Source organism: Dermochelys coriacea, chromosome 1 (genome assembly GCF_009764565.3).
Source record: "Dermochelys coriacea isolate rDerCor1 chromosome 1, rDerCor1.pri.v4, whole genome shotgun sequence".
NCBI classification, from domain to species: Eukaryota; Metazoa; Chordata; order Testudines; family Dermochelyidae; genus Dermochelys; species Dermochelys coriacea.
Window position 1 is genome coordinate 204,326,499 of NC_050068.2, and position 21,900 is coordinate 204,348,398.

At 41.2% G+C, this 21,900-nt stretch overlaps 1 protein-coding gene and 1 long non-coding RNA gene across 3 annotated transcripts in view; one reads left to right on the top strand and one right to left on the bottom strand.

Moving 5' to 3' along the window:
• ARHGAP31 (Rho GTPase activating protein 31) overlaps positions 1 to 21,900 on the bottom strand; it is an 88,906-nt gene that overhangs the window by 16,844 nt on the left and 50,162 nt on the right. For both annotated transcript variants that reach the window (XM_038414692.2, XM_038413856.2), the window contains exons 2-3: positions 5,805 to 5,907; positions 5,086 to 5,230 (exon numbers count right to left, since the gene is read on the bottom strand). In XM_038414692.2, coding sequence (XP_038270620.1) covers positions 5,086 to 5,230; positions 5,805 to 5,907 — 248 coding nt within the window. The remainder of the gene's footprint in view (positions 1 to 5,085; positions 5,231 to 5,804; positions 5,908 to 21,900) is intronic.
• LOC122459643 lies at positions 859 to 21,001 on the top strand. The gene is made up of 4 exons (XR_006280463.1): positions 859 to 869; positions 2,649 to 2,650; positions 19,594 to 19,612; positions 20,829 to 21,001. It is a non-coding gene; the product is annotated as an uncharacterized LOC122459643 (long non-coding RNA).

Here is a 21,900-nt window from a genome sequence, read left to right on the forward strand (position 1 = left end):
TGAAAACAAATAAAAAAATGGGTCCTTTTTAAACCTGTGAAAGGAAAACGGCTTGGGACTTGTGGGCATGAAAGGCAAAGTAATTTATAAATAAAAACAAGCATTAGTATCTACTGTATGTAGATACAGCAGCTCCTGTGATGATGAGGTATTTTAGATGAGCTACAATGACAGGTGCCTAGAAATACAATTGCATAGACAAAGTAACAAATATCTGCATTAGCCATTAGAGTGGAATAGCGTAGCTAAAACGGAGGCAAGGCACCTCCCCACCACCGCTAGCCCGGCAGTTCTCTGCAGATCAGGAGCTGAAAAGGGATTTAAGAACGTATTGTCTGAATTCCTGGGAATTCTTCTCTGCATTGTTAGTCTTCTGTCAGCTATTCCCTTTCAACATTACAATGGGAGAGGAGAAGCCACTAGGAACTTCAAACAATGTGAGGCTATCTAGGATCCACCTGCCCACACTGCTACTGCTGGGGGTTGGAGTGAGTTCAAAGAAAGATACTGTGACCGCTCCTGCCAACTGGAGTTTTGCCTACATAAATCTAGAACTGAGATGAAGAAAACAAGCCATTCCTAACCATCAGTTGCTTAAATATAATTAATCTGAAATCACCAACCACAGCCACAGAAACACCTTCCTGTGTTTTCACTGTCACTACTACATTCCCATTATTTATTCTGCTCTCACTATTCTCGTCACTATTCCTTTCACTATCAGCCATCCTTTATGAAAAACCGCATGTAAATTGCCATAATCAATTTCGCCTCCAGAGATGGGCATGAACTGCATGCCGGGATCCAAGCAGCCCCCACTTTGGGAACCCAGATTTGAATTCTGTGCCTTGAACCTATTTCTGATCTGTGTTTGTCAGCCCCCAACCACAGGTGCATAGACCACCACCACCACCATCACCATTACCACACCCGGCAACAGAAGCATCAACAAAACCTTTGATGTCATCAGTCAATACCTTCACCATTGTTACCAATGATCTCACCAATAAGAGCATAGCCAGGATCACCAACACCAGTCCTTTAACATCACTGACATGGTACACGTGTGCTGTCAAATTTATGTACCATTAATTAGGCATTGATCGAGGAGAGGGCTTTGCAGCAATAATGAATATATATAGAGAGATCAGATGTTCATATACCACCAGCCAGCCTCCAATGTCAAAACAGTTGATGGGGAGAGAGAGACGGACACCTTATTTGGATTAAATGAGCTCTAACCTTAATCTTCATTCAAAACAGGAACTGAGCCTTTTCTGAGGTTCAAAGAAGTTAGTCTGGTGAAAGGTTTCAGAGTAGCAGCCGTGTTAGTCTGTATTCGCAAAAAGAAAAGGAGTACTTGTGGCACCTTAGAGACTAACAAATTTATTAGAGCATAAGCTTTCGTGAGCTACAGCTCACTTCATCGGTTAACCTGTTTTTTTTTTAATCTTCACAAGCCTCAGCTCCAGAGATAGTCCCAGATAAAAAGACAGCTCTGATACCTCTGAACTTGGAAAATCCACATCTGAGCTTTGTGCCTGACCCCATCTCTGCTATGGGCTGAACTGAAAACCCAGAGATGAAAACTCCTGAACTGGAGGAAGTTCCACTCCAGATCTAAATCTTATAACTCAGACCCATCTCAGCTGATTATTTTTTGTTTCAATCCACCAGTGAAAGTACTGACCTATAAAAAAGCCTGCTTCCACCATTCCAGAGACAAGAAGCACAATAAATCCTACGCTTCTCATGTGAGATTTCCAGGCCATTGGTTCTGACCAAAGATGGATCAGGAGAAGCATCCAAACATTTGGATGCAAATCTGAAACATCAGACATTAGTTGGGTTGCATAACTGTAAATCAGTGCAGATTTTGGCTCATACGTTTCATTTCTAGGTTCTAGGAAAGGAAGCTGAAACAGACAGCAAGCAAATGCTGATTCATGTGATGTCATGACTGACTCAGACCCAACAGCCATACTTCTCAGCCAACTGAGCTAGAAACCCATGGCATGGCTTACAAAACCATGGGGCACCATCTTCAACATGTGGAATTATAGATTCAGAGCATCAAGAAGGAGAGGATACAGAATCCCAGGAAAAGCCAACTGCTTTTATTTAATGTAGTTTTTTCAAATGTAGCATTAATTGCTGATAGTTTCACCTTTCACCTTGTGAATGGGAAGAAAAAATTGGAAAGAGACAGGGAGTTTCAGATACACAGTCAAGGACAGACATGATCTATTACCCTTCTACTACACTGACCACACTGGGTGTGCTCAGCTGGTACCCTGTTCCTCCTAGCCTCTGGCTAGCAAGTGGAGTAAAATTGAGGGAAGAAGGTGGTGTGTGGCCTTCTGTTTTTGAATTGGTTTGATGGAACAATCAGTCCCTTTACACTAGTGCTAGAATGAGTCTGTCAGTGCCAGAGTCACCAACTCGATCAGAACTGGATTATGAGCTGGTGAAGGCCCAGAGCAAGAGGGAGTGTCACACTGCAAAGGTAAATATGCAGCAATGCCATGGCAGGGTCATCGCATATATAAACGTGATACCGCTGAAGCCGAAAGGCTAATCCCTCTCTGGTCATTAAGAATTTGCCTATTCTGAGACACGAATGTCTGAATCACTGTGGTGACTCAAAGCTGTGCCTGTCCTTCCTCGGACACAGTGCTGAGTGAGGCAGAGAGGGTGGGATTAGCAGGCATCCCTGCCTCCCACCCACACCCTGCTGTCTAAGCACTGGGGCACCCATCCTACATTCAACCAGACTCCCCATCTGGTGGTTTTCACTAGACTTTGGGGAATAGTTTCTTTTTTTTGGCTTCTGTTAGTATTTCTAGCCAAATGAGTTACTCACTGTAAGTAGCAATGCCTATAGTTAAGGCTGCCCAACAGTTCCCATTATAAGAACTAGAGCTCTAAGAATAATGGATTTTCCCATGTGCTTGCAATTCTGACCTTTTTTTAAAAAAAAATTGTTTCGGATCAACCTGAAGCCAACATTTTTCAAAATGTTCAGCAAATCAAAATCTTGAAAAAAAATTGCTTCGGGTCAAAAAAAATATTTCATTTGACCCGAAACAAAACGTTTCATTTTGATTTTGAGTGTTTTTTTCACATTTTAATTTTCTTAAAAAAAATGTGAAGGAAATTTCCAAACAAAAAGTCGTTTAGAGCTGAAAAAATGAAACATTTCCTTTAAAAAATGTCATAATGAAACATTTTCACATTTTTGGATTTTTTAAAATTATTTTACCTAAACAATTTGGCAAAATCAACACAAATTCACAAAACGTTCCAGTGTCACCCAATCTTGCATTTTTTGCCAATAAAGGTTTTGGCTGAACAATTTCACACAGCTGTAATAAGAACCTGTTTTCAGTTGCTTTTAACTTTGCCAAATCTTAATCATCCCAGTCCTCTATCCCCTCTACTCCTTATCCCAGTCTCCTCCCTCACTACCCCCCAGACTTGGCTCCTCACCGCTTTGCATTCCCATCAGCCGTTTCCTCCTTCTTGTCCTCCTGCACGGGCCAAGCAGTGAAACCACAAGAGAGACCATCTTCCTGCTCTCATTTCCTATGTCGGGCATGATACTTGTCCCTGGGCAGCCAGGAGCAGTAACTGCAGGAAAGTCCTGTTCAGCCCCTGCAGCCCTTAGTTAGAGCATGCTCAATACAGATGGAATCTTTGGAGAATTTAGCTGCCAAACTCTAACAAGTCTCTAGTGAGCAAGTGCAAATCGAGATTGTTCAAAGACTTAAAACTTGGCCAACTTGCGCATATTTTCAAGGGGAAAACAAAAGGCTATTCTGTTCTACATACATTCATATACCATGCTCATCACCATAATATCTAACATTCCTGACACCAGACAAATTTCTAGTCTCTGCTTCAAAGTTAAGGGGGGACACCAGATCTTCTCAATGAAACAGTTGTAAGAATTTTTGAACATGGGCAATACAATGTACTTTTCCCTAATATTGTTCTGAGAAATGAATTAACTGTTTTATCTGAAACTTTCCAAAAACATACAATATGAGTCAGCCAGCCAGCGTGGAAAATTTCAGCCCAAATTATTAAAGATTGGCAAAGTTATAACCAAATGAATGCAGGGTTTTATAGTGGAAAGAATCAGGCAACCTTAACTACAGGTGTTACTATCTGCAGTGCCAATAATAAAATATTATCTGTCATCAAATTGTCCAGCTCTTTTAGAAATCCAGCTATGGTCACCAGCACAGACTTAGGGAGGCTCAGCAGCAAGGGTCATGGTCTATTTTTCTGCCCCCAGCAGTCTGCTCCCAGACTCCTACTTGTATCCACACATAATCTATATTCGCTTTCCAGAATGGAGTTATTACACTTTGAATTACAGTTACTTTAAATGAGGTTACAGATTTCTGCTTGAACAGTTTCCACCTTCACCTGCTCTTTGTATCCAGGACATGATCATTATGGCCTGATTTTCCATTGCCCTCTACTTTGTGTCATAATTTACATCAATGCAAACTGAGTGAAAAACACTAGCACATCTGCAAGATGTAGTATTTTACACCCACTGTGCACTCACTGTAAATGACTGCACAGTGCATCAGACAATCAGGCCCTTTGTATTCACATGTTATAAAAATTACAAGCAAAGGACAGCAATGGGGGAAAGAATCAGAATTAGGGAGGAAGGAAGGAAGGAAGAAAAGGTTCAATGACACAAAGAGAAAAGGGGGGGGAAGTGAATAAGAGAAAGAATGAGAAAAAAACAGAATGAGAGAGGGAGATATGGAAGAGAAGGAGATGGTATAACACAAAAATAGAGGGACGGAAATAGCGAAGAGAATGAGGGAAACAATGAAGGGACAGAGAGAAACAAACAAAGTGAGAAAGAGCGAGACAGCAACAGACAAAATGAAAAGATAGCAGGAGTGTGCATGAGCACTGATGGATGATCCCCCTACACACACACACACACACACACACACACCCTGACATGGGGTCATCAGAGTGAGACTAAAACATAACCAACTACCTTTACCAAAACACATGTGCATGCCGGGCTGTGAACAAGAATAAAAGACTCACTGTAAATTTCTTGTAGAGCTCATAAGTGAGGAGCGGGTTTGGCAGCTCCCTGAAATACAGCTTGCAGAGTGACCCCACACAGTGAATGTCCTGAAGGTAAACTTCCCTTGTCAGGTCTGGACATTGATCAGAGCCAAACTCCTGCCTGAAACAACACAGAAAGAGACATAACAGCCTGGAAGAACAGGAGCTGGAAACAGTCCATGCCTAGTTGTCTGTCACAGGCAGAGGGAAAAGAGAAATATGTTATAGGCTGGAAAGCAGAGATCTGCCTCTTTTACCTGCAACCTGGACCACATCTTCTCCTGAAGCTCAGGCTCCAGGTTCACTCTTCTCTGGTTTCCCTCACACAGCTCCACTGATGGGTCCTAAAACGGACATACAGCGACTACCCTCTTCTGAGGTTGGATACTCCTGGGCTGCCCCTGAGGTTGGATACTCCTGGGCTGCCCCCAAAGTACTCCGTTAATGGACCCAGACTGGGGTGCTTTTGCGGGGACAAAAGTTAGTCTCCATAAAGTAGTGTGTTTGGTCTTTACCATTGTTAGGAACTAAGGTTGTCTCTAAACCTGGTCTCCTCTTTACCGGGGCTGGGCCCTGCTGCCCTCATTAGACCACCGAGGGACCACATTCAACAAGTCTATGCCTGGACTAGCCCCAAATAATGGTACTTAGCAATGCCACTGAACCCCCCTTTGCAGTCAGACCCCTGCCCTTACCTCAGCTTCTGTATGTTGGATGTCACTCCAGAGAGCCGATAGATTCCATCCACAATGCCATGGGTCTCAATGAACTCGGCACAGCTCCTCAGCACATAAGGGACTAATAAAGGAAAGGAAGATGAGGTCAGCAGTGACTAGCAGAGAGAAGATCTTTCATAAGGGTTCTCAGAGGAGAGAGTCCCATTAAATGGTGGCAGAGCCTCTCTGCAGTGACCAGGAAAGGATATTGTAATGGGTGAGATCAAGAATAGCAAAATAAAATCATTGAAGTGGCCACAAATTGATTTACAGAGCTAGACAGCAGGTTGCACGACAGTTCTGCAGCAGCCATGGTCATCATCTGTTCTGACTATGGCCTCTAATCACATGGCTGCTCTAGCCATACCTTGAAATGCAAAAAAAAAAAGGCTTTTTCCAGAGGGGAAAGTGATTCAATCGTAACTGGGAGCATGAAGAAGTGGGAATCCTCCAAGCGAGCTGTTCTCATGAGGTCTCCAGCTTAGCTGTGTTGTGCCAACTGGTCTGATTAGTTGCATAAAAATCAGAGAAGCATCTACTCTTGTGTGTGAGCCTAGTGCCCAGTGACTAGGGTTTAGAAATACCTAGAGTGATTAGATTAGATGGAAATATAGGCCAGATCCTCAAATTGACATAGCTCCTTGGGCTTCAAAAGAGCTCCACCAATTTATACCAGCTAAGGATTTAGAAAAGAGCCCAAACCAATAAATTCATATCCAGATCTGGAGTTCAGGTGTGTTTCAATCTGAGGTTTTGCTTTCTCCCATTACACAAGTATTTGAGCCAGTCATCCTTTTAGTTCAGATCCATCCCCTGCAGTCCCCAGTGCACTCAGCTGGCAGAGTCCTTCCCTATTAAATGCAAATCACTACACTAATGCAGTATGAAGGCTATACAGTTATAATCCCAAAACAGTCAGGAAATGCAGACGTTAAGATTCCTCACAGCAGCATTAACTCAGCCACATTGTGTGTCCCATACGCTCTGTAGGACAAACAGTAATAGATTAAGCTCTACATTTAACCAGAAAACCAGGCCTAGCCAGTGCCATGAAGTGAGGCTACTGGCAGAAAACCAGGCCTAGCCAGTGCCATGAAGTGAGGCTACTGGCTGAACCTTTCCTGGGTTCTAGTGGTTACAATGTGCAGCAGTAAGGTCATATCAGCAGGGATTTTGATATTTAGGACTCAGATCCAGCAGACCAAGGAGGGTCTGAATGTAGCACAACTAGTGCGGTTCCACTGCACAATGGAGAAGGCATGCAGGAGCCTTCCCCGGGGAGCTGTACCTCTTACATTCCATGCGGCACAGCACCACTGGAGCCATAACATGGAGCAGTGCATTGGGGAGGGATGGGAAGGGGTTATAGGATCTATTTCCTACACCAACCCACCAGTGCCATTTTTTCTTGTCCTGGCCATGAAGGGAAAGATTTTTGTTTTTTTCCTGGAGGATTTTGCTACTTAATGTAGCATGACACTTACATGTCCCCTCATGCCCACTCTCTCCCAGCAGTAGGATCCTGCTCAGGTCAGGCAGGGAGAATGTGTGGAGAGGTCACAAGAGGAGTAGTCATCTTTGCATTCCACTAAAAGTCTTAGCAGATGCCATCAGGTCAGTCAGATGTGATTTTTCAACCTTTTATAACATTTTCATGCCTGCCCCTGCAAACCAAGCCAAGCCAAGCCAAGGCACCAGTTCTTAGTGAGGTCTCTGCCCATGCCAAGGATCAGGTTTCAAACTTCAGCCACTGTCACTGTTCTCCCATTCAGAACACAATGGGCCAGATATATTGGGGACAATTTTTTGTTTCAAAAAGTGGAGGAGGTAACAGGGAGACAGCCATTTTAGACTTGATTCTGACCAACAAGGAGGAGTTGGTAGAGAATCTGAAGATGGAAGGCAATTTAAGTGAAAGTGATCATGAAAGGATAGATTTCATGATTCTAAGGAAAGAAAGGAGTGACAACAGCAGAATAAGGACAATGGACTTCAAAAAAGCAGACTGTAACAGACTCAGAGAACTGATAGGCACGGTCCCATGGGAAGAAAATCTGAGGGAAAAAGGAGTTCAAAGACAGCAGGCAGTTTCTCAAAGAGCCAATATTAAAGGTGCAACAGAAAACTATCCAAGTGCAAAGGAAACATAGAAAGAATAGTGAGATGCCAGCATTGCTCCCTCAGAAGCTCTTTAATTACCTGAAAATCAAAAAGGAATCCTATAAGAAATGGAAACATGAACAAATTGCTAAGGGTGAGAACAAAAGAATAGCTCAAGCATGAAGGGACAACATCAGAAAGGCTAAGGCACAAAATGAGTTATACATAACAAGGGACATAAAAGGCAATAAGAACTTGTTCTTTAAATAATTTAGGAGCAAGAAAAGATGAAGGAAAGTGCAGGTACTCTCCTTAGCGGGGAAGCAGAGCTAATAACTGATGATATCAAGAAGGATGAGGTATTTCATGCCTATTTTACTTCAATCTTCACTAAAAAGGTTAATGGTGACCAGATACTCAAGCATAATTAATATTAACAACAACCAGGAAGGAATAAAACCAAAACAGGAAAAGAACGGGTTAAACAATATTTAGATAATTTAGATGTATTAAATTCAGCAGGGCCTGATGAAATGCACCTTAGGGTACTGAAGGAACTAGCTGAAACAATCTCACAATCATTAATGATTATATCTGAGAAATGGAGAACAGGTGAGGTCCCACAAGACTGGAGAATGGGAAACATAGTACCCATCTTTAAAAAGAGAAAAAAAGAAAAATTGGGGAATTATGGACCAATCAACCTAACATCGATACTTGGAAAGATACTGGAACAAACTATTAAACTCCTAGAGGATAATAGTGTTATAAGTAATAGCCAACATGGATTTATCAAGAACAAATCATAGCAAACCAGCCTTCTTTGTCAGGGTTATTGTCCTATTGGATGGGGAAGCTGTAGATCTCATATCTCTTGATTTTAGTAAAGCTTTTGATACTGTCCCACATAACATTCTCATAAGCAAACTAGGAAAATGTGGTCTAAATGAAATTACTATAAAATGGACACAAAACAGTTTTAAATACCATACTCAAAGAGTAGTTATCAATGGTTCGCTGTCAAAGTGAGGGGATACATCTACTGAGGTACTGCAGGAGTCTGTCCTGGATCTGGTACTATTCAATATTTTCATTAATGACTTGCATAATGGACTGGAAAGTATGCTTACAAAATTCACAAATGACACCAAGGTAGGAGGGGTTTCAAGCACCTTGGAGGACATGATTAGAATTCAAAATGATCTTGACAAATTGGAGAATTGGTCTGAAATCAACAAGATGAAATTCAATAAAGACAAGTGCAAAATACTACACACTCAGGAAGAAAAAAATCATATGCACAGCTACAAAATGGGGAATAACTGGTTAGGCAGTAGTACTGTTGAAAAGAAGTTATAGTGGATCACAAACTGAATATGAGTCAACTACATGAGGCAGTTGCTAAAAATGCTAATATAATTATGGGGTGTCTTAATAGGAGTGTCATACATAAAACATGGGAGGTAATTGTCCGCAGTCTACTTGGCCTGGGGAGGCCTCAGCTGGAGCACTGTGTCCAGTTCTGGGTGCCACACTTTAGGAAAAGTGTTTAGAAATTGGAGGGAGTCCAGAGAAGAGCAATAAAAATGATACAAGGTTTACCTATGAGGAAAGGTAAACTAAAATGGACATATTTAGTCTTGAGAAAAGAAGGCTGAGGGAGGGCCTGATAACAGTCTTCATATATGTTGAGGGCTGTTATAGAGAGGATGGTGATCAATTGTTCTCCATGTCCATTGAAGGTAGAACAAGAAGTAATAGGCTTACTCTGCGGCAAGTGAGATTTAGGTCACATATTAGGAAAATCTTTCTAACTATGAGGGTAGTTAAGCACTGGAATAGGTTTCCCAGAGAGGCTGTGGAATCCCCGTCACTGGAGGTTTTTCAGAATAGGTTGGACAAACGCCTGTCAGTGATGGTCCAGGTTTACATGGCCCTTCCTCAGTGCAGGGGGCTGGACTAGATGTGCTCTTGAGGTCCCTTCCAGCCCTACATTTCTACGATTTGGTGCTCCTGGCTAAGTGGCTCACTGAGGTTTCCTCAGCGGAACAGAATCTTCGTGTGGTGTTGAGCCAGCTTTATGCCACCTCTGTTATTGACAACCCCCCCACCCCCAGTATAAAAGATGGGGCCAAGAGAAAGGAAGCATGGCCAGAGAACTGTTACACTCTAGCAATCCCCAGCTGCAGGAATTGCCCCTTAAGGCTGTTCTAAGTTGCTCTGCAAGACCAGCAGCTTGAGTATCAGACTGACCTAAAGGTGACTAACAGCAACCCTCGTGGCTCCCCACACCTCTGAACTGCACTGGGTACAAGATAATCTGGCCTAATGTGGTTCGATTTGTTTGTTTGACCATTTTGCAATGGGAAACAATTTTATTCAATTTTTCATAACTCAAAAATGGGGGAAGAAAAAGGTTTTCCTCAAACTTTCCTCCTCCTCCTCCTCCTAATCTAATATACCTTTGGGGAAGGCACCAAGTATGAAAAATTTCAGCCCAAATGTTGAGTGTTATGAAAGGTTGTGAACATGCTGGAATAGAAATATCCCAAGCTATATATGTACCAGGTGCTCACGGGCATCTCTTTTCATATGCAGGGCTTGGAGCGGAGCCCGGAGCTGGAGCCCGGAGCAGTGGAGCTGCAGGTTTTTGTCCGGCGCTGGAGCAGAGCCGGAGCCCAGAAAATCCTGACTGCTCCACTGCTCCAGTTTTTTTTTTTTCATTTTCAATCCAAAATGAATTATATTTAGCAAGGAAGTCCTAAAGTGCCAAAAAGTTTCAGATTGTATAACAACTGATATTAACATCTACTTTACCATTTTAAGTAATATGTCACAGTTATTCTCACTTCAGCCGAAATCAAGATTTAATGTACAGATACAAAATTACAAAGTTTTGTGGAGATATGTTATATTAAAGAATCAGATTATTATCAGACATCCGGCAACACTGCAGACTGCTCCCACCCTTGTGCCAAGGTTAGGCGAGTACGTACTCGTGTAGATTAGTTAGATAGTTAGATTAGCGTGTGTTGATACTTCTTTTGTAAGGGTTGATCAATGAGACGCGCTGAGTGCTGCGATTACAGAAAAGTGTGACGCAAGATGCAACATTTAAGATATCACAAACAGGTATATTGCAAAAAAGTAATGTTTTTGTTCATTGATATATTAAGATATCGCAAGAGATATTAACCACTTACGCTCATTTCTCACACTGGCTCCCAATACTGGTACATTTGTTCATTTGTACATGCTCCCATATCATTCTGGCAGACTTATTTGATATGTCATCTGTTCAACTGTCTTTTGGTAGCGTTGTTTGTAATTTTAAATTTACTGAAAAAGTCGCGTGCAGCAGGCATATAAATATACAGTAAACATTTTTGCATAAATTAGGAGTGATTTTTGTGATATATCCAGAGTGATTGGAAAATGTCCAACACGACTTTGGGGGTGAATCCTTAGGTCATTTTAAGAAAAAACGTTTCTGTGAACATGTGTCCTAAAATTCTTCCTAAGGGAGCTACAGTCCCTTTAAGGAGGTGATGAAAAGTTAATTTCTGATTAATATCTCAAAAACGCTTTAATATAAAGTAATGAAATTATTTCTGTGTCTTAGCATTAGTATGTGCTACCATGTTACATTATCCAAAATTATTTAAACCATAGGCATCCTGAACTGGCGGTTGCTCATTTTTATTTCATATTTCAAGAAAGGCTTGTCGTCGACTGCCCCTGGCTATGACCGGTACTATTATGTTCCATAATAAAGTTAATAATTTTTGGTTATTATTTATTATTACATTTAAAATTTATGATTCCAAAGCTGAAAAATAAGTAATAAGTAAAATTGTTTGTATCATTCTAACCAGATTAAAATGTTTAACAGTTTTCTCGGAAACGGTTAATTATACAAAATAAATTAAGAATACCATTTAATGCATGTTTTAGCATTAAATCATATTCCAGGGTTGTATCTGTTAAATAGTCGAAGATTTAAAAAATATTAAATAAAATTGGCCCAGTCCCCCCAGTTCACGATGCCTGTAGTTTAAATAATTTTATTTGAATGATGTTGTATGATAGAACGTTGGAAATAAACTTTAACGGGAAAGCAGATTCAAATTGCAAGCACAGTCCTCTTAGTAAAGGGAGCAAATTTTCGGAAATATATTTTTTCTTCATCAGGCTGGAAACATTATACAAGATAGAGGAAATAACAGGTTCTATCTTGTATAATCTATTCAGGCTGATGAAACAAAAACCTATTTCCAAAAATTTGATCTCTTTACTAAAAGGACTGTGCTTGCAATTTGAATCCGCTTTCCCATTAAAGTTTATTTTCAACCTTGTAACGTGTAGCCTTGTTACTTCCCAATAATTAATGTTGTAGAATAGTGATAGCATGTACTAACGCTACGGCACATACCAAATTTCATTGATATATCCATATTAAAGTGTTTTTGATATATTAATTAAAAACTCGGAAAATATTTCGAATATTTTACTGCAAAATTTCATAAGAAAAACTAACTTGAAATTTATAAATAAAAATTTATATTATGTATATTAAAAATACTTCTTATTTTATTAAAACTTCAAGGAACATGTTAAAATATTAAAATATACTTTAATAATAATTTTGTGTAAAAAGAAAATGCGATCATTTTTGTCCAGAAAATCCAAAATAAATTCAAAGTACCTTAAGTGGTTAAGATATCACAAGCCGGTACATTATAAAAAAATGTAATGCTTTTGTTCATTGCTTTTTGAAGATCATAACAAGAAACATTTGGATGCGATGGCAGCACAAGAAGATCTGGCCATGGCTTCAACAAAAATATCAAATCTGCCCCCCATGATTGATAGCCGATTTATGGAACAGGATCTCAATGACGTCTTTACTTTTGAATTTGAAAAGCCCAAATTTGGGCTTTTGGGAAAAGCAAATAAGAAATTGGCAACGTGAAAGGTGGAAAAGGAAGTGAATGGCGAGCTCAAGCCATGCAGCTTCAAGACTAGTGAAGCAAGTGCCGTGAAAAGTTTCAGCCTTTGGCGGCATGTAAAACGTAACCATTCTGAAAACTATGCGGCTCTAGTTACAAAAAGGGACCAGGAAGATGAGGCAAATCAGAAAGTTGACGCAGCTAAACGACGTTCATCTGGCTCTTTGAAAACTCCTGTAGAAAAGATTTTTTGCGGAGCTTCATCTGAAAAGAAACCCAAAATTAAGCAAACAAAACTTGACTCATATTTGAAGTCCTCAAAGGTTACAGTCACCATGGATGCCAATACTTTCTGTGAAGGGCTGATGGAAATGGTTTGCTTGAGTTCAACACCACTCACTACCTTCAGGCTAAAGAGCAAAAGATCCAAAAAATTGCAGGTGAAATGGGTTGGCAGCTTGGTGTTTTGATGGGGCATGATGTGGTTCATCATTTAGTTGTCAGCACAGCTGAGTCTGGTCGCGAAGAGCTCAAGAAAGCTTTGGAGCAAAAACTGTGCTACCTGAAAATGGATGCGGCAACCCGTGGAAACAGAAATTTCCTTGCAATGAACGCTCAGTACTATGAAGAAGGAAAAAATAAAACTGTGGTAAAAATCTTGGACATAATCGACACTGACGGGCGTCACAATTCTTCATACGTGAAAAGTCAAGTAAAAGCTATTTTAGAAAAATTTGGGATCAGTGAAATGCAAGTGCTGAGCATCTGCGTTAACAATGCAGCAAACATGACGTGTGCCGTCAAAAATTTCAGCGAGGACAATAAAACCATTTCTACCTCTGAGAACTGGTATGTGGACAGAACTGAAGCTATTTTGCCTTTAGGAAGGAACTAAAGGAATGGATGAAATTGAACTCAACATGGATGCTGCTGCGCAATGGATTAATGACCCTAGCCTCATACTTCCAACATGGCTTCATGAGGACGACTCAAAAGTCCAGCTGATGAGGTGTGGTATTCACACTCTTCAGTTGGCAATCTGGGATGGACTGAACAAAGAACATGCGAAGAAATTTCCTGCAAAAATTTGACAAGTCGTTGTCAAACTACAAACCCCAGGTATTCCAAGTGTTCTGCTTGATCTATGTGGGGTAACTCAATCATTGGATACTGCGACTCGCTGGGGTTCAACATTTGCGATGATTGATGAGCTTCTCGTTTTTCAATATACTGTGAACAAGTGGTTGCTGCTGGAACAAGAGAACTCAAGTTAACAAAAGCTGAATGGGACGAAGTGAAATACCTGTGAGACCTCTTGGCAAAGCCAAACCAAATAACCATGAATCTTCAAGCTGTCAATGTAACCCTGGGAGTTTTAATGAAGGAATGGCGAAAACTGTCAGAATTCTTGCAAGAAAATGGTGGACAAATTGCAGAAGGAATTCTATCTTCCATGCAGAAATGCGAAGAGAAGCTTTTTGACAATATTCATTTCCTTGCTGGAGTTTATGTTGACCCACGGTATCGGATTCTTCTTACCTCAAGGGAAATACCAAAGGCAAAGGAAGGGCTCCTTGATATTGATCAACGACTCGAAAAACAAAATCTATTGCTACATTTGAACTCGGCAAAAGAGGTTGAAGTAAATGAAACACAACAAAAGGAGTCATCAACAAACGAATTTGCAGTTTCGGAAAGTTCACATCCTTCAGAAATAGCAGGCTGTTCTCAAACTTCCATCCCCACTCTGAACTTGTTTGAGCGTCCATCCCTGAGACATCTTCAACTATCACAGGGAAATGGAGATAATTCAGGCACCAATTCTTCAGAAGATGACGCCTTCGAAAAGGAACTGGATAAACAAGAAAGATGCCGGCGAGTTTCTGCGATTCATAATTGTAACGAAGAGAAACTTTCAGAGAAGATTGTGAGGCGATGGAGTCTATTGGTAGACTAAAGGTTAAGTCTGTTTTTGAGGCCACAGCTACCCACACTGCATTCAGGCTGCCTGTAGAATTGCTTCGAGCATGCCAACAATTCAAGCTAGTGTAGAGCGACTGTTTTCGGCTTCAAAGTTAATTTTAAATGATTTGCAGCAGGCTATGAAAGACGACTTGATTGCTGCAATAATTTGAATGAATTATGAATTATTCTAGTTTGTATCATTGTTGATGACATTAAATTGTTTTAAAAGTCTGAATAAAAATAATGTTTTTTCAAAATTACAGTACGCACTTTTTTATTTAGTTAAAAATTAATTTGAGTCGGAGCACGGAGTGGAGCTGGAGCAGTCACTATTGTGCCGGAGCGGAGCTGGAGTGGAGCAATTCAAAAATTTGATTGTTCCAAATCCCTGTTCATATGTGTTCATTTGGCAGTGTAAAAATGAGACCCATCATTTCAGCAGCACATGAGCAAGTCATGTAAATTAAACCAATAAGACGGCGCGACTGCTTGTCACCCGCCCTCTGCCATTGCCATTTCACAAATCCCATCCCTCCTTAGCCTACCTACAGTCTCCCTAAGCCACCCCCTGGTCAAAAGCCTACAGCCTACCAAAAGGTACAGAAAGGCTTTGCAACATGGCTTGATAATCAACAGGTTTAAGCTGTGTCAGAATAGTCTCTATAACACTCAGCCGGGAAGCCCTCCCTACAGAATTATTTCTATGTGGAGTTTCACCTGGGTGATTACATTGATGACCCCTCATGATGATTAATTTGAGCACCCACCCACTGCAGTCATTTTGGGAATTCTTGACCTTTAGTCTCTTGTGCCTTAGCTTGGGAATGCCCTCTTTGCATATCCCTATTGCTCTCTGCTTACTTCCACACAAATGCATAGAACCCCAGCAATGCATAGATCTCATACATCTGCCAGCAATTACTCTGAAAGTCACATGATCCAAACCGAGTAACTCTCCTCTCTGGAGATTTCAAAGTTGTTGCACTAAAGTAACAGAGAGGAGAATTTGTCCTCTGTCTTTAGAGCACAGGGCTCATTATACGGTCTCACTATCCAATACTGAATAAAACTCAAGGATCTTGTGCTGATTAAAGACCCTCAAGAGGATGGGTCAGGACTAACCCAGAGATGCGACTTCTGTCTCTGTGGCCTTCACCTGCTGTAATAGCTGTGTTCATTAGAAACCATGAAACTGTCTACAAAACAGGGAAGATGCACGGCAGCAAGAGACAGAACTTTCTCGGTAGCAGCCCCTAGGCTATACAACTCCATCCTGAAAGATTAGTTCAAACAGGAATTATTCTAGTTCAGACAGAAATTATTTCCAGGAAGTTTTATGACCTGTGCCATGCAGGAAGTCACACTAGATAGACAGACAGGTCCCTCCTGGCCTTCAAAACTATGAATCTATGGTTCTTCCATGATGTCACTGCCTTCGAGATGAAATGTGAGACTCATCCTTTCACAGTAATGGCATCCTCCTCCCAGCAACGGCATCCTCCTCCCAGCAACGGCAACTGCACTAATAAATCACGTGGAAGGAAACTGATGGGAAGAGAGGAAAGAAGAAAGCTTCTCCCACCCCTTTCCCAAAAAGCCAAATGTTCCTTTAGGACATGCCCCTGAAGAGGAGAGAGAGAAACATTTCCATCTCTGAGTATAACCGATAGCTGCTTATCTGTAACATGAGTAGGCACTCAGACACTGTGATGAGGAGCATAATATAAATGATTAGCTGGAACGACAAACTAAATAGAAATCTCCCCTCTCCCTCTGCACCCCATTCTTGCCTGTTTAGATCGTCAGCTCTTTGTGACAGTGACTGTGTGCGCCTAAAGCAATGAGGCTTCAGTTTTAGTTGAGGCCTCAAGGAGCAACTCTGATATAAAATACAAATAATACTAAAAGATAAGGCAGATCCATGTTAATTTCAAGTTTATTTTGGGGGGGGGGAAGGTGGGTGAATCACTGTTTCATCATCATCTTCCCACACCAGCAGGTGCATAAGGCGGAAGTCAAACAGTCCCTATCCTGGGCTCATTTTTCCAGGTCTTTTATATTCAGATGTAATAATGCCACTTCATCCATTATTGTGCTATGGAGACTGCCTGTAGACCAGCCTCCCATCTCTTGCTATGGGGTTGCCAAAGAAATGCTTGTTTAAGCAGCCTGTTATCGGTCATTCTTAAAAGATGTCCCAAAGATGTCCACTTCTTCTTTTGTACTGCTTGTATGGTTATAAGTAGTTGTGCCCATTCTAGGACCTCTTCATTACTTATTTTAGCTATCTATTTTACTTTGAGTATTCTGTGCAGACACCTGCATTGACAGAAGTTTAGTTTGCATTGAATGGACGATTATTTTTCAATGACTCTGCTCCATATAGAAGGACACTTAGGACATTGCTTCTAACGATCTTGAGTTTGGTGGTTTTGCTAATCACATAGGAGTTCCATATGATTATGTTTTTGAAACACAGTATTGGGGTTCCATGCAGTTAAGTTTTTGAAATACAGCACCCGCTTTACGTATTCTGGACTTCGTATCAAACATGCACTCATCAGTATTATAAATGATGCTACCCAGATAAGTTTCAGAGTAGTTTGTCTGTATCCGCAAAAAGAAGAGAAGAACTTGTGGCACCTTAGGGACTAATAAATTTATTTGAGCATAAGCTTTCGTGAGCTACAGCTCAATTCATCGGAAAGCTTATGCTCAAATAAATTTGTTAGTCTCTAAGGTGCTACCCAGATAAATACATCCATTGAGGATTTTCAAGGCTTCACCTTCCAAGTAGATAAAATCATTGGTAGGTAAATTAATTTTCAAAATTTCCATCTTTGATTTATTGGTAAGACCTACTTGCTTGGAAGAATTTGCAAGACCAAATTTCTTTCACTGAACATCTTTAACTGAATTATTTATAAAACAGATGTAATCTGCAAAGTCAAAGTCTCCAAGCTCGCCATCTATCCATGCAATGCCAGTTTCCATACTGACAGTCTGTCGCAAAACAAAATCAACAGTGTCTCAAGTCAATGTTAACATTAAACTAGTCAGTGAGCTCCTGGTTTATCTTTACTGTACGTTGAGTATTCTGATACAAATTTTTAATAATGTGAATTATTTTGTTGGGGACTCCATAGTCTGCCACAGTCTGCCACAGTGTCTGCCACAGTGTCTCTCAGTCAGCACTGTCAAATGCTTTTTGGAAATCCACAAAATTCAGAACTAGTGTTTGCCACAAGGAAAAAGACAAATAAATGAGAGACAAATTAATTGAGTAAACTGTAAAGAATGTTAAAAATCCACACAAAAACCCAGTTACTAGCATATAGATGGCTCAGTAATATGGTCTATGCCTTAAAACTCCTTAGTCTAGGGTGACCAGATATCCTGTTTTTAAAGGGACAGTCCAGTTTTTTTGGACTTTTTCTTATATAGGCCCCACCCCCTGTCCAGTTTTTTCACAGTTGCTATCTGGTCACCCTACTTTAGTCAGACAGTGTGAAGGATAATCAGATATAAGAAAAAAATACCAGAAATTCAAGAGTCATTTACAAGTGACTAATTTGACCTCAGGGGAAAAAAACTTGTTTAAAAAAAGCTCTTTTCATCTGCTGAGCCTGGGATTTGTATGGAATAAATCAGGGCAAGAGGCCTCAGGCAGATGAGAGAATCTCTTTTGCACCAGTGTAGCTAAAAATCAGGGAAGCTGGGAATGAGTGACAGGGGATGGATCACTGATGATTACCTGTTCTGTTCATTCCCTCTGGGGCACCTGGCATTGGCCACTATCGGAAGACAGGATACTGGGCTAGATGGACCATAAATTCTTTTTAAAAAAAATCGGATTTTTTTAATTTAAATCAGATTTTTTGATAAAATGCTTTTTGAGGAAAAAAACCTGTCTAAAGATAGTTTTAATTAAGATGCATTATAGCTCAAAGATATCTCATCATGGCATAGGGATTATAAATTCTAATTCTATAGTATGAGACAATATATTCATGTAATGTTTAAGAAAAGGTTTGTAAATGAGTTCTAATAGTTCATGGATTAGGGACCCAATCTTATGGGGTTCCAGGGGCTTCTGTATAGATTATTTAGGTTAATCTTTCTATCTACCCAATGGGACTCAGTGCTCAGTCTAGAAGATACTATCAGAAACGCTTAGTTTTGCAGTTCTCAAATTTGATTTGTGTCTCCAGAGATAAAACATTTTTGCTGTTAACAAGCATGTTAAATAAAATAAATAAATAATATATAGAGGTGAGAAATAACGGACCTCAACCCTATTGTCCCTCTGCAAATTTACGTACACAGAATCACTCCCTTATCTCTCTCTAAAAGTGCAAAATTTCAAAAAGTTCAATGAATCGAAGATTGTTAGAGGCGGAATAGATCTGGACAAGGAGAAGAAGTCTGGAGATAAATGTGAGAAGGAAGGGACAGGCAGTAGAAACAAAAGTGAAACTGTTTGAGCAGCATATTCCAGAAGTCTTGAGGTCCTTCTGATTTGAGATCTACCATACCATTCTCTCATTAGAAAAGAAAACCTATAATGGCAGCAGGCTGTAAAAGAGACCCAGTTTGGGAATATTTAATGATGTTCCGCTACCTGTGGGTAAAACAGGCATGCGTGCAAAATGCAAACAGTGTAATAAAGAAATGCAAGGCCTGGTTGACCAAATGAAATAACATCATGAGAAGTGTTCCTTCGCAGGAGGAAGCTGCATTGAAGATGATGAAAGGAACATGCAGGATCTTCAGGTTGGTAAACTTTTTTATTTCATACTTCTTTCTTATGGACTGCCTGTCTTCCTTCTGGACTATTCTTGAATTCTCATGTTTGAGCAAAAAATATACTTGTTACTCTATGGTACTATCATTTTAAATGCAGTTGTGATAAAAAATAAATAGCTGAAATAGGCAGATTTTCCTTTTACAATTTCACGTTTAAAGTAGTACTGAGTATCTGTGAATGCAATGATGTAATTGGGCGCAGACTCACCCAGTGGTGCCTCCTGCTGGCTGTCTGCGAATTAGCTCTTTTTACCAGCTCCAGAGCGCCCTCTGCCTGTGTCTCGCAGTCGCTGGCCCCCATGTCCCTCCCGGACCCCAGTGCCCTTTTACCTGGGGTGCTGCCCCTCCAGGCAATACCCACAGATCTGGGTCTCCCCTCCCCAGGGAACCCCCACCCACTATCCCCACCTTCCCTCACCCTATGGGCTACTGCCAGTCACCATCTAGCCCTCTTTCACTGGAGCCAACTGCAGTCTGTACAAGCCAGTCATCATAGGCAAAGGAGGTTTTGACCTGCTGCCTTCCCCTGCAACTCAGTACCTCCAGGGGCCTTGTGCAAGGCCCTGCAGCCTGGGGAGTTGCTGGCCCGGAGCTCCCCAGCTCCTCTGGCCTTCCCCCAGCCCGGCTTCACTCCAGTACCCTTTAGCACTCAGGCAGCTAGGTCCATCTCCCTCCTCAGCTAGAGGGAGATTCTGTGTGCTTCTGGCCCACTGCCCTCTTATAGGGCCAGCTGGGCCCTGATTAAGCCAGCCGTGGCCTGACTGGGGTGTAGCCCCAGGACCAGCTCCAGCTTTTTTGCCACCCCAAGCGGCAAAGAAAAAAAAGAAGCAGGGCCCGCTGCTGAATTACCGCCGAAGAGGGAGAGAGGGAGTGAACCACCTGCCACCGAATTGCCGCCGAAGACGCAGACGTGCTGCCCCAATCTCAGACAGAGTGCCGCCCCTTTCTATTGGGTGCCCCAGGCACCTGCTTCGCTGGTGCCTGGAGCTGGCCCTGCATGGCCCCTAGCTAAGGCTGCTTCTCCCAATCAGCCCTGCTTTTCCTTCCCTGCCACAGCCCTCTCCTCGGGCCGCTTTAAGCCTTTTAAGACAGGAGCGGGTGACCACCCCGCTACAAATGAGTAATACTAAATGAGCAATATGGTAATAATAATTAAATAACTGGATTGACTTATTTTGTTTAGGAGAATCCATCCTCAATATGCAAGATTCTGAAGACTATCTGCCTTCAAAATCACCATCATTTTCTACAGTTTCAGAGTTATCTGCCAATGATAGTGTTTCAGTCACATCATGTATGTCACATAGCCACAGTATATCAACTGTAGCAAAAAGAAAAAAAATCTCCATTGTCCAGAAACAACCATAGATAAATTTGTGATAAGAACCAGCAGATTACAAAAAGAGGTAATTGATGAAAAAATTGCATGGTTTGTTTATGCAACAAACTCTCCTTTCCGTATGATTGAGAACCCACACTTCATTAACATGGTTCAGTCACGAAGACTAGGATACAATCCACCCAACAGAGCAGATGTCGCAGGCAAATTGCTGGATAAAGTGTATGTAAGAGAAATTGAGCAGTGTGCAAAAGGTCTAGAGGGTAAAATTGTTAACCTGAGTCTTGATGCGTGGAGCAATGTCCACAATGATCCTGTTGTATGTGCTTGTGTGACAACAGAATAAGGGAACATCTTCCTTACAGAAACAATTGATACATCAGGAAATGTACACACAGCAGAATACCTACAAGAAGTAGCAGTAAAAGCTATAACAAACTGTGAAAAAATATTCAAATGTCTAGTACACAGCTTGGTCACAGACAATGCTGCAAATGTATCCAAGATGAGAAAAAATGATTTAGAAGAGAGTGAAGAGAGTTTCAAGCTACTAACATCTGGCTGCAGTGCTCATTTGATGCACCTTCTAGCCAAAGACTTTAAAGGCTAATGTTGTTGAAATTGAAAAATACTTCCATAACAACCACTTTGCTCAGCTGCTCTGAAAAAAAGTGGGAGGAACCAAGCTAACTCTCCCACAAGACGAGCGATGGAACTCAGTGGTGGACTGTTTTGAGCACTATAGCAAGAACTGGCCTAATCTGATGACAGTTTGTGAACAAAATCATGAAAAAACAGATGGCACTGTCACAGCCAAAGTTCTCAACATGGGGCTTAAGAGAAATGCTGAACACATGCCGAGTACCCTGAAGCCTATTTCTGTAGCCTTGAACAAAATGCAGGGAAACAGCTGTTT